This window comes from Asterias amurensis, chromosome 1 (assembly GCF_032118995.1).
Source record: "Asterias amurensis chromosome 1, ASM3211899v1".
Taxonomy (NCBI): Eukaryota; Metazoa; Echinodermata; class Asteroidea; order Forcipulatida; family Asteriidae; genus Asterias; species Asterias amurensis.
Genome location: NC_092648.1, coordinates 29,647,562 through 29,662,094, shown reverse-complemented (window position 1 = coordinate 29,662,094; position 14,533 = coordinate 29,647,562). Strand labels below are relative to the sequence as shown.

At 39.0% G+C, this 14,533-nt stretch overlaps 1 protein-coding gene across 1 annotated transcript; it reads right to left on the bottom strand.

Annotated features, from left to right (window-relative positions):
* Nucleotides 1-343: 343 nt before the first annotated feature.
* On the bottom strand, nt 344-12,804 carry LOC139936085 (uncharacterized). The gene is made up of 2 exons (XM_071930807.1): nt 11,934-12,804; nt 344-4,167 (listed from the first exon to the last, which is right to left on the bottom strand). Exons 1-2 carry the CDS (start codon nt 12,749-12,751, stop codon nt 3,411-3,413), a joined length of 1,575 nt encoding a protein of 524 aa, XP_071786908.1. The 5' UTR covers nt 12,752-12,804; the 3' UTR covers nt 344-3,410.
* Between the last annotated feature and the right edge of the window lie 1,729 nt (nt 12,805-14,533).

Here is a 14,533-nt window from a genome sequence, read left to right as displayed (position 1 = left end):
AGAAGACGACTCCTTGCCGTTAACAGTGATGGAGGACACACCAAGTATTGAGGACAGGATATCAGCAGTTTTAGAGTTAAAGATACGGCCATAAATTTCATGGTCAAGTAAACGAAACGAGTTTGTGTCTTTTGTCTTGATTTTGTCTGTGTGTGAGGCTTGTGTGAGTTCCCTTCTGGAATTGGGGTGAATAGGGGCTTTTGCAACTTTTGAAATTCGACCTTAAGCCACTCAAGTGCCCATAAATCCACCCAACAACATCGTAGCGCAACATAAGATGTGTCACAATGTGCAGAAATTAACGGTGAATAGAAATGAATAATTATTCTTTGGCATACTAATTCAGGTTCCGATAAATCTGACTATTTGTAAGTGTTTAGATACTTTATTGGCGCAGTTTAGTTACATTAAAGGCACTGAACACTTACTGATTACTCAAGATAATTTTTAGCATTTAAACTTACTTGGTATTCGAGCAATGGAGAGCTGCTGATAGAATAAACCATTGTGATAAACATTTCCCTCTGATGTAACGTAGTTTTTGAGAAAGAGGAAATTTGAGATTTGTTATTTTATGCATACGTTGGGATACACCAAGTGAAATACTGGTCTTTGACAATAATATCAAAGGTGTCCAGTGCCACATATCAAAAATAGCATAAATCCAGCCAGTCTTTTAATAGAGTTGAAGTTGTCAGCCAGCCTTTTGATTCTAAGACAATTTCACGGACAGTTGACTTCAAGTTTACCACTCACCAAGTATACGTCCCAGGGCTGAGATTGAGGGTAAGTAGAGTTTGACCTCAGAGGTAGCCCATTGTTCACTTCAAAAGAAAACAGCCTCAAGAGAGTCAAAACCTTTCCCTCTGTTGGAGTCCGCTGAGCAAGTCGAATTTTTATTGTCAGAATAAAACATAGCGTTCGAGAAATACTCTGCTAGGGCGAAACATCAGTACATTAAAGACAGTGGACACTATTGGTAATTGTCAAAGACCAGTCTTCTCACTTGGTGTATCTAAACATATGCATTAAATAACAAACCTGTGAACATTTGAGCTCAATTGGTCGTCGAAGTTGTAGATATAAATGAAATAAAAAAAAACACCCTTGTCAAACCAAGTTGTGTTCTTTCAGATGCTTGATTTCGAGACCTCAAATTCTGAACTTGAGGTCTCGAAATCAAATTCGTGGAAAATTACTTCTTTCTCGAAAACTATGTAATTTCAGAGGGAGCCGTTTCTCACAATGTTTTATACTAACCTCTCCCCATTACTCGTTACCAAGTGTGGTTTTATGCTAAAAATTTTGAATAAATCCCAATAGTGTCCACTGCCTTTAACTATTTCTTCGCATTTATACCATTTTAATTGCAGCAGCTAATTATTTTTTTTCTCTCAAAATAAAACCTTCGCAGCATAGGTGTTTCGGGCCTTGTGTAAAGAGATTGTGGACCTAGTTGAAATTTATTTACAAGATTCTAAACCATGAATGAGAAAAACCGATTGAATGAACTTTTGGTGATTGTCAAAGACCGGTATCATCCGTTGGTGTATCCCAAAATTGAGCATGAAATAACAAAGCTGAGAATTTGTTTGCTAAGTTGGTCATTGAAGAAATAATGCAAGAAAAACACCCTTCTGTGCTTTGCAGATTCAGGTTAAATGTTTTTGTTGGGAAAATACCCGTCTCTCTAAAAATTACATAATACTTTCAAAGGATGTCGTTCATAACAATAATTTATAATTTCAACTCAGAATCTGCAGTGCTGAATCTGCCAAGAAGGGCCTATAGTTTTTTTTCTGACACCAAATCGAAGTAATTACCAAAGATACAACCTCCCTTAATCTTTACCAAAACGGATACAGCTTTGCAACAAGAGGATATCAAGTTATTTAATTGTACAGTGGTTCACCACAATTTTGCAGCTAATATGCACAAGCTATAGAGCTGAGTAAGTGTATTTGTTAAAAAAACAAGAAAGAGGAAACAAAACTTCTGTGGAACAATTTAACATCGAGATAGAAAGTGTTTATATTGTTTGTATTTCAAACCTTTTGCTACCTTAGGAGTGTGTTTATAAATAGCCATGCACACTACACTATAATGATGTTACACTTGCACTTTGGCCGAATTTCAAAAAAATTGCCTAAAAATGTGCTGCTTAGCAGAAATAAGCAGGACACCATTCGTAGTTTGTACATGTGGCATGGTATTATGGCTGAAACCTTACTCTGGTAAGCTAAGCTCTTTCAAAAGCTGTAATAGGCAGCTCTATGGAAAAGGGCCCATGTGAAGGTAGGACATAAGTCCTTTAAACAAAAAACCGTTATCTTACCCATGTTGATAAATTATCATGTTTTATGACAAAGGTGCTATGTGACCTTGATTTTCTGCAAGCTCAATTCGTCACCAACTCAATGATACAAACAAGAAACATTGGTCAGTCGGGTTGGCGTAATTATATCTTTCCTCGTCTTCCACCTCTGGGACCCCGGTTCGAACCTCGTTTGGGGCACTATCTATGTGGATTAGGTTTTCAGTCCCCTAGTTGCGTGGGTTTTTCCCTGGAATAAATCTCTGAGGTTTTCCTCCTACATCTAAAACTGGAACTTTGTCCTGGCTGGACCAGAATTTTAATAATTTTCTATATTGTATATTTTGCTTGTTGTAAAGTTTTTGTGCTGTTGAGTGTTGTGGTATAATTATCCATAGTCTTTATTTAAATTTGGCTGTTTTTCTATTTTTAATATTAATTAATGTTTTTATAAACATATTTTTATATTAATACAATTTTAAATTTTTAATGTGTATGTAGTTGCCGGGCACCTCTAAAAAACAGTGTTTCACTGAGAGGTTTCCCCAGGGTAGATAAGAAATAAATAAAATAATAACTAAATTTGGTACTATAGCGATTAAGTTTGCTTTTCCAAGTAAGAGCTTTTTTATATGTTATGTATTTTGGGGATACACCCAGTGAGGGTCTTCGACTGTTACCAAAAAGCACCCTGCCCTTAAATGAAAATACAAAGGGAAACTATACATAGCCTATCCTTCATTAATATCTCTGGACCTAAAAAAAATTGTTTTTGTCTATTGCTGTTAGAGCGTATTAATTAGTTTTACCTTGTCTGTTGGTTGTAGGCCTACTGTTTCTCCATTTTGAATAAAAGATGTCCTTTCCACAAACCCTTTGTACCTAAAATTGAGTGGCGCATGATGATGTTTAGTTTTTCTTTAATCAGTACGACTTATTAGATCTTTAAGATGTTCTCATTGTTATTTTTAGATTCAGCAAACAGTATTGCTCCATGGTTGTACAATTAGAGCGAGGTTGAACCAATCAGGCCTATTGCGTCACCGAGACTGAAAATCTGAGTTTCGACAACCAACTACAATCGACTTCAATCGTGCTACGAGGTGGTGGTTATTACGCCAGTCATGGAAGATTCGACGACTGTTCGAGGGGGTATATTAATTTCCAAGACGCTACCACCGGCACTGCCGATAGATGTGGGGCCACCGACTGCAGTTGCAGCGGCACCATTTGCTGTCGTCGTTGCTCCGGCACTGTAAGGGCGAGGAGGGACACGAGTGATTGTATTGTTATTCCAAGTTGCTGCTACTGTCTCCATCAACTGTGCAGCAGCGGCTGGGGTGAGATCCGGTGCCATCAAGGGCGTTCCCTGGCGGTACGGACTTGGTAGCTGCCCCTTACCAGTGAAGCCAGCACCGAGAAAAGTTGTCGGGTTCACCGCAAGCATTGAACTGAGGGAGGTGGCGGTTGGCACGTCCACTGGTCCCGTGCTCAGAGCGACTGGTACCACCTGCTGTATGACGGCTAGGTCATGAAGGAACTTGAACCCCATAGCACGAAAGTCAGTCAGAGGGGTGAGGTCCTGGGATGGGGATGAACCCAACGTAGAGGGCTCCCTCGGTTCTATCTTGATACGCTCCAATGAGCTTGCTGGACTGACGGGTGTGGTCACTATGTGCATGGGAGATGACGATGACGTCATCTTAGTGGATAATGCACCAGGTGGGCTTGATGTGGCGCTGTTGTTGTTGAAGTTTCCCTCATAGAATCTGGCGTGTATAGAGAAGTCATCGTCCTTTGAATCATCCAGATCAGTGGGTATATTATTGTTGTTGTTGTTCGACTCTACATCTCTGTAAAAATAACACAACACATTAAATTAATTTACAAATATAATAGATCCTCTTAATCTTAAAGCCATTGGACACTTTCGGTACAGAATTATTTTTTTAAGTTCACAGATTTACAAATAACTTTATGGTGAAAGACTTCTCTTGAAATATTAGTCCATGAAATGTTTTACTTTTTGAGAACACATTAAAACAATATCAATTCTCGATATCGAAAATTACGGATGTATTTTAAACACATGTCATGACACGGCGAAACGTGCGGAAACAAGGGTGGGTTTTTCCGTTATTTTCTCCCGACTCCGATGACCGATTGAGCCTAAATTTTCACAGGTTTGTTATTTTATAACAGTTGTGATACACGAAGTATGGGCCTTGGACATTACTGTTTACCGAAAGTGTCCAATGGCTTTAAAGGAGAACGCGCTGCGGCCGGGAACAAACACTCTGCCCTTAACGTCACATTTTGGTAACGACCCCGGTAATAAGCATCCTGCCTGTAAAATTATTTCGTATGAAATGCCCCCATTGATGAGAACCAGAAAAAAACGAATCTGAGAAACGCCTGGTGATTCTTAAATTTCTGAGTGTTGGGTCGGTGTCCGTTCGCGAATGCTGCTGCCACTGAGCGGCTGGTACTCGCTGTCAACTCGCTAAACCTGAATGACTTCGACTTTCTTAAGAAAATACCGTGGAATTTTAATGTAGCTGTTTTCTCAGTAAGTCAACTGAAACTTTCACATGTGGTTGAACTGTATCTTTCTTGCCTTCAATAAGCATAACGTTTACCGTAACCCTAGCCTATGACCCAAATCTTTAACATAGACTAAACAACACACTGACAGATATTAAAACGGATATTAAAACGTTGGAAGTTTTTGTCAGTGACAACGTTGCGAGTCTCTTGATATTTTTAAAAGATAAAACACCAATCAAATACTCTGGAGGCCTTAGTTATAGGGATGACTTGGTTCAGTAAGAATGTACGACTTGTTTGGTAAAAACAACGAACGTCCGTTAAACATTTTTATAATTCTCTGGCTCGTCTTGTGGATTGTACGGGAAGCTGGTCAGGAATTGGGGCCACCACTTCAAAAACTAAATATTTTAGATGCAGCAATCTTAACATTTCTTTGGGTTGTCTGTGTAGCAATTCCTTATCGTAATGAACGCAACTCAATATACAGTTCAACCATGGAGGCATAATTCCTCCATGGGTAGACTAAGGGATAACAGGCTTTCCACTGTGAACAACAGAGCCCTCTTCCACATCCAGTCAAATTCTTTCATGTAGTTTTTTTGGAGGAAAACCAAACAAGAACCAAGAACATTATTTTGTTATAAAGTTTTAAACATTTGCCAACTTAATATACGAAGAAACTGATTGAGTATTGCGGCCTAATGAAATTAAGTAGTATGATTTGATCAGCGAATGATAAATTGATTTACTCCTTTTGACTGTTCAATGTTAATCCAACGGGGAATGAATTTAGAAACAAAATTGAATGAGCCGGTAGATAAATTGAATGATTTTTTTGTTGAAATTGGCCGGAAAATCTATATGATTGTATTTGTGGGTTTGACATCTTGCAAAATGTTATTAGGTCTGCTCCTTCTGTATGTACTTGCGCTTCCCACGGGTAAAACAGAAAGAACATATTTTCCAATCTTTAGATTTAACATCAAACATACGGTAACATACTTTATGGATGTGTTTCGTTTTCCAGATTACCCCAAGACACGAATGGCCAAAACTCTAAAAGAATCCATTTCCTCGAAAAAAGGAAATGACTCAACTGAATGTCTTATTGTAATTTTACGCGACTTAGAAATAATTTAAAGTTTCAGAAGCTATTTTTGTAACAATCTAGAAAAAAATCGGTTCAACTTTCACACTCCAGGCTTATTTCCTTCTCAAAGAGAAATAGTCAGTTTTACGATTACAAGACAATAAAGTGACTGAGAATACAAGAAGGAGAAGATCTAACTAAAATCTTAAACCTCACAAAACATCAAACAAGTAAAAACAAAGTTGACACATCTAAAACCAAGAAATATATGAACCTACCTTTTAACCGTAAGTGACACAAAACACACAGTAAAAACGCACGACAATACACAGCAAACAGTTAAATTATTTTCGCTAAAAAGTTTTGTTTTTTAATTTTTTTGTTTGAACGAATTTTGTCAGATGATGCTGATACAAAACGAAATACACATAACAACTTTTGCATTTTCTTCGGACAATTCACAAAATAAACGAAAAATGCAAAATTCTTTGTTAGATGGCTAACGTGAATTAATGCCGGGATCTGAACAATAATTGATGCTTAATTTTTAACTAACTGTCACTATTTGTTAATTTGTTTTATTTACCTGTTACCACGAATCACAGAAGGATTGTTTTCGTGCAATACTTAAATTGATAGTTTGTAACTTTTTCAAATCTATTAAACTAAAATATTTGTTTGGTAAAATCTGCAAAATAAGAGCACCGGATTCAAGCACTGGTGTTTGATCAGCAGGGTGTGGGTTCGGATCCCGGTCGTGACACTTGCTACATAAAATTGAGAAGGTAGTGCTTTCTGCTCTACCGGCCAGGCTTCGAATTGATGACACCCAAGCCTACATTCGTATGGACTGTGAAAGGGGTAACCCTGTTTCAGCCCTAGGAGTAGGTGGCAACGGCCTCTGGGAAAAACTAATTGTACCCCACATCTTGAAGTGGCCTTTAGGCCTTGTGTGTCAGGCGACTTGCATAAAAAAAAAAAAAAAAAAAAATCTAGTTGTAAGTCCAGTTTATCTTACACTATGGTGAGATAATGTAAGAAAAGAAAACTGTGGGATCTTGAAGTTTTACATCTTGGCTACAGCCCAAGATGTCTTATTCCCAAAATCTACCATTACTTGTCTTTCTTGTTTTCCCGGACGTGATTAAAGAAGGTGGTGTCCCCTGCCAAACCAATTTCCTAGAAGCGCACTAATGGAATCGGGGAACCCCCTGAAGGTTGTGTATAAATTACGTCATGTTTAATTTGGCGAAACTGCCAGATGGTGACTCCATTCTCGAGCTGTGAGTCAATGTATCGGTAGTAACTCTGATCATTATCTGGTGTCAACCTCGTACCGTGCCAAAAACTATAAATCTATCAAACTCAATGATCAACAACGTAACCGAATACTTGAGTAATATAGGCCTATCATATGGGACCTTCTTAGTGGAAGTCTAGATGGGTATGTTTTGATACAGCGATCTTTTTTTTTCTCTAGGAAGGTCATTTCTGTGATTTTATCAGAGTCAGATGCATGCTCTTCTATACAGGAAAAAAATATTATATTGGCTGTATATTCATGGTTTGGACTTACCGAAGCCCTGGGTTTAAAATGCGTTGGGTCTGTCGTTAGGAAATCTAACCAACAGTAGCTTTGGATAGTATAATGCATTTTGACAACACTTCACTTCGAAGCACTTAATAAGATTCTGGAAGAAGATACCACTTTTTACCCCCAACAAATCAATTTTATATAAGAGGCGTTACCGCAGTAACGCTTCTCAGAATGCAATTCCTATAATAGAGAGTGTTCTTCATAGGTGGAAATCTGCTCCGGGAGTTTCGGCGATATCTCACAAACGCGACCACCCTTTGAAATGAAATGTTTACAGGTTCATGTAATTGTATACAGCTACATTTAAAGCGATGGACACTATTGGTAACTGTCAAAGACCAGTCTTCTCACTTGTTGTATCTTAACATATGCATACAATAACAAACCTGTGAAAATTTGAGCTCAATCGGTCATCGAACTTGCGAGATAATAATGAAAGAAAAAATACCCTTGTCACACGAAGTTGTGTGCGTTTAGATAGTTGATTTCGATACCTCAAGTTCTAAACTTGAGGTCTCGAAATCAAATTCGTGGAAAATTACTTCTCTCTCGAAAACTATGGCACTTCAGAGGGAGCCATTTCCCACAATGTTTTATAACATCAACCTCTCCCCATTACTGGTCACCAAGAAAGGTTTTATGCTAATAATTATTTTGAGTGATTACCAACAGTGTCCACTGCCTTTCAACCGAATTCAAACAATCGGTATAGGCCCTAAATTGCCGTAGATCACCACACCATCTAAGACTAACACAAAATATTTTCTGTGTATTTTCCAAAGACTAATTTTAGCTTGTTTGTGAAATGTTGTAAACAAATTGTGAAAGAACAACTAGGTTTTGACAGTTTGACATTGCTGAATTTCGCTGGAGGTTCGGACACGGCTAGCGGAAGTGTTACTTTATATTGCGTAAAAAGGAAACGGTCATCCAAAACACCATCAATGAAAACAGGAGAATAATAAAAAATAAATAAAACAAATATAACAAACAAAACCACCAAACAACCCCCCCCCCAAAAAAAAAAAAAAGCAAGCAGAAAAATGACAGATAGACAGCAGGCAGACATGCAGTAAAGGCGGAAATGTGGACTGACAAACAAACAAAGTCAAAGGACAACATTTTCACAATCAAAACTAGACGACTCATACAGGGCAAAAACTGAGGTGTTCAATATCATATGATACCACGGGTGCTGTCACATAAGAAGCACCCACAAATATCAAAATTTACACCGTAGGGTGTTGAAATGACACCAGTTTCTGCAAAAACTAACAATAAATTCTGCCAACACAAATACAATGGTGTTATTTCTCTGGTATGTACAAGTAGTAATCGCCTTAAAAACCAATGGAATGTGCTCAGTTCCTAGGTACAAAATGTCACCACAGGTAGAAACAAAAAACACCTCACTCCTTTAATAAAAAGAGGAGGAAAGGGAACACCGGTGCCTGTGTAGGTCTACATTAAAGGGACACGTTGCCTTGGATCGGTCGAGTTGGTCTTTGAAAAAGCGTTTGTAACCGTTTGTTATCAAATGTATATGGTTAGAAAGATGTTGTAAAAGTAAAATACATTGATCCACACAAACATGCCTCAAAATTGCACGGTTTTCCTTTTACACCGTCGAATAACACAGTCCGCCATTTATGGGAGTCAAATTTTTGACTCCCATAAATGGCCGACCGCGTTAGTTCGGAAAGTAAAAGGAAAACCGTGCAATTTCGAGGCATGTTTGTGTGGATCAATGTATTCTACTTTTACAACATCTTTCTAACCATATGCATTTTATAACAAACGGTTACAAATGCTTTTTATAGACCAACTCGTCCGATCCAAGGCAACGTGTTCCCTTAATCCCATCCTCATAAACGGTGTATCAGGGACTCCGGTATAAGATCAAAGGTCAAATAATACAGGTCAGGAGTTCAAGGATAACAAACAGCACAGGGAGAGACGTGTCCTGTCAAATAGGTAAAAGGTGCTCCATGGAAATGGAGTTTATATACGGTGCTAACCCTTGAACAAACTTCATCGGTGAAATACAGATACTATAGTTGGGAGACCTTGCTAAGAACTGTAAAATAATCACATTGTTCTTAAAGACACTGGACACCAGTAGTAATTGTCAAAGACCAGTCTTCTCACTTGTTAAACTCAACGTATGCACAAAATGACAAACCTGTGAAAATTTGAGCTCAATTGGTCGTCGAAGTTGCGAGATAAAAAAAAAGGAAGTTGAAAGAAAAAACACCCTTGTCACACTAAGTAGTGTGCTTTCAGATGCTTGATTTCAAGACATCAACATCTAATTATTCTGAGGTCTCGAAATCACATTCAAATTGTTTAGTGGAATATTACTTCTTTCTCGAAAACTACGTTACTGCAGAGGGAGCCATTTCACGCAATGTTTTAAACAATCAAAAGTTCTCCATTACTCGTTAGCAAGTAAGATTTTATGCAAACGATTTTAGTGTGTAATTACCAATAGTGTCTAGTGCCTTTAAAGACAAGAAACTTCATCAACAACCAACTATGCACGAACCAACCATCAAATAAAGCACAGCTAAAACACAGAAAAACTTAAAAACACAACTCGATTTCACCAATAAAAACCGAAGGAAGAGAGACCAGTGGTAGACAAAACTTCAAATCCATTTATCAAGGGAACAATTTTATGAAACCGGTTTATTCAAGGACTAGTCTAAAGGGGATTTGTGTGAGCCAGGTGAGCAGACAATCAATTTTCACGGTGTGCTAGTTCAAACGAAGAAAGCAAAAGATGGCCCTTCTTAAATTTTAAAATGAATTAAACATTTTTGTTTAAAGAACAGGATTTAACTCACAGCAGGAAATAAACTACCGATGTGATGTCGTGTCACAATTTTGTTTTAATGTCAAACCAAGCCTGCAACCCGGCACGTGCGTATGAAATTGTTTGAGGATATACATGTACGTCCTTAGAGACAATGGACACTATTGGTAATTACTCAAAATAGTTATTAGCATAAAACCTTACTTGGTAAGGAGTAATGGGGAGAGGTTGGTAATATAAAACATTGTGAGAAACGGCTCCCTCTGAAGTGGAGTAGTTTTCGAGAAAGAAGTAATTTTCCACGAATTTGATTTTGAGACCTCAAGCTTCAAGTCTCGAAGTCTCGAAATCAAGCATCTGAAAGCACACAACTTCGTGTGACAAGGGTGTTTTTTCTTTCATAGTTATCTCGCAACTCCGACGACCAATCGAACTCAAATTTTCACAGGTTATATGATGCATATGTTGAGATACAGCAAGTGAGAAGACTGGTCTTTGACATTGTCTAAAAACCAGTCTTCTCACTTGGTGTATCTCAACATATGCATAAAACAACAAACCTGTGAAAATTTGAGCTCAATCGGTCGTGGAAGTTGCGAGATAATAATGAAAGAAGAAAAAAAAAACACCCTTGTCACACGAAGTTGCTTTCATATGCTTGATTTCGAAACCTTAAATTCTAAATCTGAGGTCTCGAAATCGAACTCGTTGAAAATAACTTCTTTCTCGAAAACTAAGTTACTTCAGAGGGAGCCTTTTCTCACAATGTTTTATACTACAAACCTCTCCCCATTACTAGTTACAAAGGTAGGTTTGATGCTAAAAGTTATTTTGAGTAATAACCAATAGCTTCCCCTGCCTTTAGATAAAACACGAATAACGGTCAGATAATTGTGATGTTAATTTTGTTTTAAACTATTGCGTGAAGTTTTGTTTCGAGGAGTCTGTAGAGCGCCCATTAATTTAAATAAGTACCACAGCACCACAATGCAATGGAGGAACCCCCCTTATTATGCCACCATTGACCGTTTTACCCTCAGTTGCAATCTCTCCATAGTACATTACTACCCCGTGATTTATGTGGTTGTTATACAGACTCTTCCTGTGGTTTAAGTTAACATTGTGCAACTTTCTGTCACAGTCTTTAACAATGTTTCGAGTATTTCATTCACTGCAAAAACTGTATAAAGGTAGACCCAGTATACTGAGGCACTGTACTATTTTTCGAAATTTTCATTACCACTCAGTCGTATACGACCGATAATGCCAAATTTCGCAAAAAAGGAGTACAGCGCCCCAGTTAAAAAACTGTGTCTAATATAAAGGGTGTTAAAATAATTGACACCGTGACGTTGTCACATATTGATCCCTTTAAGAAACAAAAATAAAAATGTACACAATTGGGTGTTAAATAACACTACCTTAGCAAATACAATTACATTTGATGAACACCCTAAGATGTTAATTTTGTTTCTCTCTTTGGTATCATATATAATGTGACAACACCCATTGTGTCCATTTTACACCAAAGTCATGCCATCTTTAGTTTCAAAGGATCCAATCTTACCCTTTAGATATACCAGCAGGAGCACGATCTCTCTGCCGTCTGTTCTTGAACCAGTTGCTCACTTGAGTCAGAGTTAGTCCCGTCACCTTCGCCAAATTCCGCTTCTCCTCCGGTGTGGGGTACTTGTTCATCCGGTAACATTCCTTCAACATCTTCCTAGACTTCTCCTTGAAGCAGTACACAGTCTCCTCCCCGTCCCAAATGGTCCTCGGTAGAGGGAACTTCCTACGGATGCGGTATTTATCGACAGCACCCAACCCTCTTCCCCTGGACTTCTCTGCTTCGCCGTAATGCCCCCGATACCACAGGTCTTGAAGCTCCGGGTGGAAGGCAGAGTTGAAGCTGTACGACTGTAGAATTGAGTACATCTCTTTGAAGTTGCCCCGGTGGTAACTCACCGCTGCCCTTGCTCTGAGGACAGTCTCGTTGCTTTGGAGAGACTCATCTGACGGTAGGGTCCAGAGGAACCTGGCCAACCTCTCCATATTCCCCGTCTGGAGTAAAGCCTCACAAACGCAGACAATCTGTTGCGAGGAGAACGACAAGCCATTGACCCCTCTCTCGTTGATGTCTCCGATGGAGGTAGTGGTGGTGGTGGGAGTAGCGGCATTGGCACATGAGTTGATCACGCCGATGCTGCTACTGATGGGCGACGATTTGTGGTTGTTCAACAAGTCTTGGATCATGTTGTCTGTGGTGGAGTGCTGCTGAATGGTGTTGTTGGCCTCGCTGTCGACGATCATGATACCCGACTCCAGAGTGTTCATAGCTGGGTCCAATTCCGAAGCCATCGTCTCAGCTTGCGATTCCATATTCATCTTGTGTAACTATAATAACGCAACGGTGCAGAGAGAGTGACGAGCCTGGAGAGTGTAGAGTTGCAACCTCGCATCAAGAAAACGAAAGCTCAAGGGTCAATGTATACCACTGCGCCGTATACCAGATGTGTGTACACGTCACAGCCTAAAAACAACAGCGGATCTGATAGTGGAGCCCATAGTGCCGAAAGTGTATGCATGGAAACGGGTTCACATAACAGTGTCTCTCATTGGCTCAGACGCCTTCAATTCTTCACGCTAATTGGTTGTTCTAAACGGGCACCGTGATAACCCCCACACCCCTTGAGAGCGAGAACATTTTTGACACATTACAAGCCATGTGTAAACTTCGACACACACAGGTTCGGTGCGCGATGCTTTACTTTCTAATGGAGTTACAAGGGGAAATACACTATTTGGCAAGTCAATAATTAGCATAACAAATTGTTTCTTTGAACAAGCAATCGAAAGTAACATCTTGAGCAATTTTGGGGGCTTGTAGGTTCCGGGATTGGTGTGGTTTCCAGTGTGGAGCTGTGTACTGGTGGGACTGTGTGCATGTTTACTACGGCTGGCTCAGGCCTCCCGTGGGGGAACCAGCTCACCGTCATTGAAGGTCATACCACGGTGTAGATCGGCAGAGGCTCACGCACACACAAGGTCATTTTTATCAGAGGACAGAAATATCATTCATGCACGTAGCATTTACTGCTGACAGCAAACCCTCGTCTACCCTCTGTTTATATCACATTGTTGTTCTGGGTTTAATTGGGACTGTTGGTCTTTTGTTAAAGCAAATCATCAAAATGGAAAAAGAGCCCACGATGAATTATGTTGAACATTGAGCGTCGGTTTTATTCCTTACTTTGTTCTATGCTTTGTTACACAGCTGCAGATGGGTTACAGCCAATTCCAACCTCGATTTAGTTAAAGTGTTTTTGAGGGTGTGTAGCTCTATCAATCCGTGTAGAATGTTTGAACAATGTCATTGTCAGCCTCACCTTTAAAGGCAGTGGACATTATTGGTAATTACTGAAAATAATTATAGCAGAAAACCTCACTTGGTAACGAGTAATGGGGAGAGGTTGATAGTATAAAACATTGTGAGAAACGACTCCCTCTGAAGACATGTAGTTTTTGAGAAAGAAGTAATTTTCCACGAATTTGATTTCGATACCTCAAATTTAGAATTTGAGGTCTCGAAATCAAGCATCTCAAAGCACACAACTTCGTGTGACAAGGGTGTTTTTTGTTCCATTATTATCTCGCAACTTTGACAACCAATTGAGCTCAAATTTTCACAGGTTTGTTATGTTATGCATATGTTGAGATACACCAAGTGAATAGACTGGTCTTTGACAATTTACCAATTTAGTGTCCAGTTTCTTTAAAGGCAGTGGACACTATTAGTATTTGTCAAAGACAAGTCTTCTCACTTGGTGTATCTCAAAATATGCATAAAATAACAAACCTGTGAAAATCTGAGCTCAATTGGTCGTCGAAGTTGCGAGATAATAATGAAAGAAAAAACACCCTTGTCACACGAAGTTGTGCGCTTTCTGATGCTTGATTTCTAGACCTCAAATTCTAAATTTGAGGTATCGAAATCAAATTCGTGGAAAATTACTTCTTTCTCGAAAACTACGTCACTTCAGAGGGAGCTGTTTCTCACAATGTTTTATACTATCAACCTCTCCCTATTACTCGTCACCAAGAAAGGTTTTATGATGATAATTATTTTGAGTAATTACCAATAGTGTCCAGTGTCTTTAATAGCAAAGC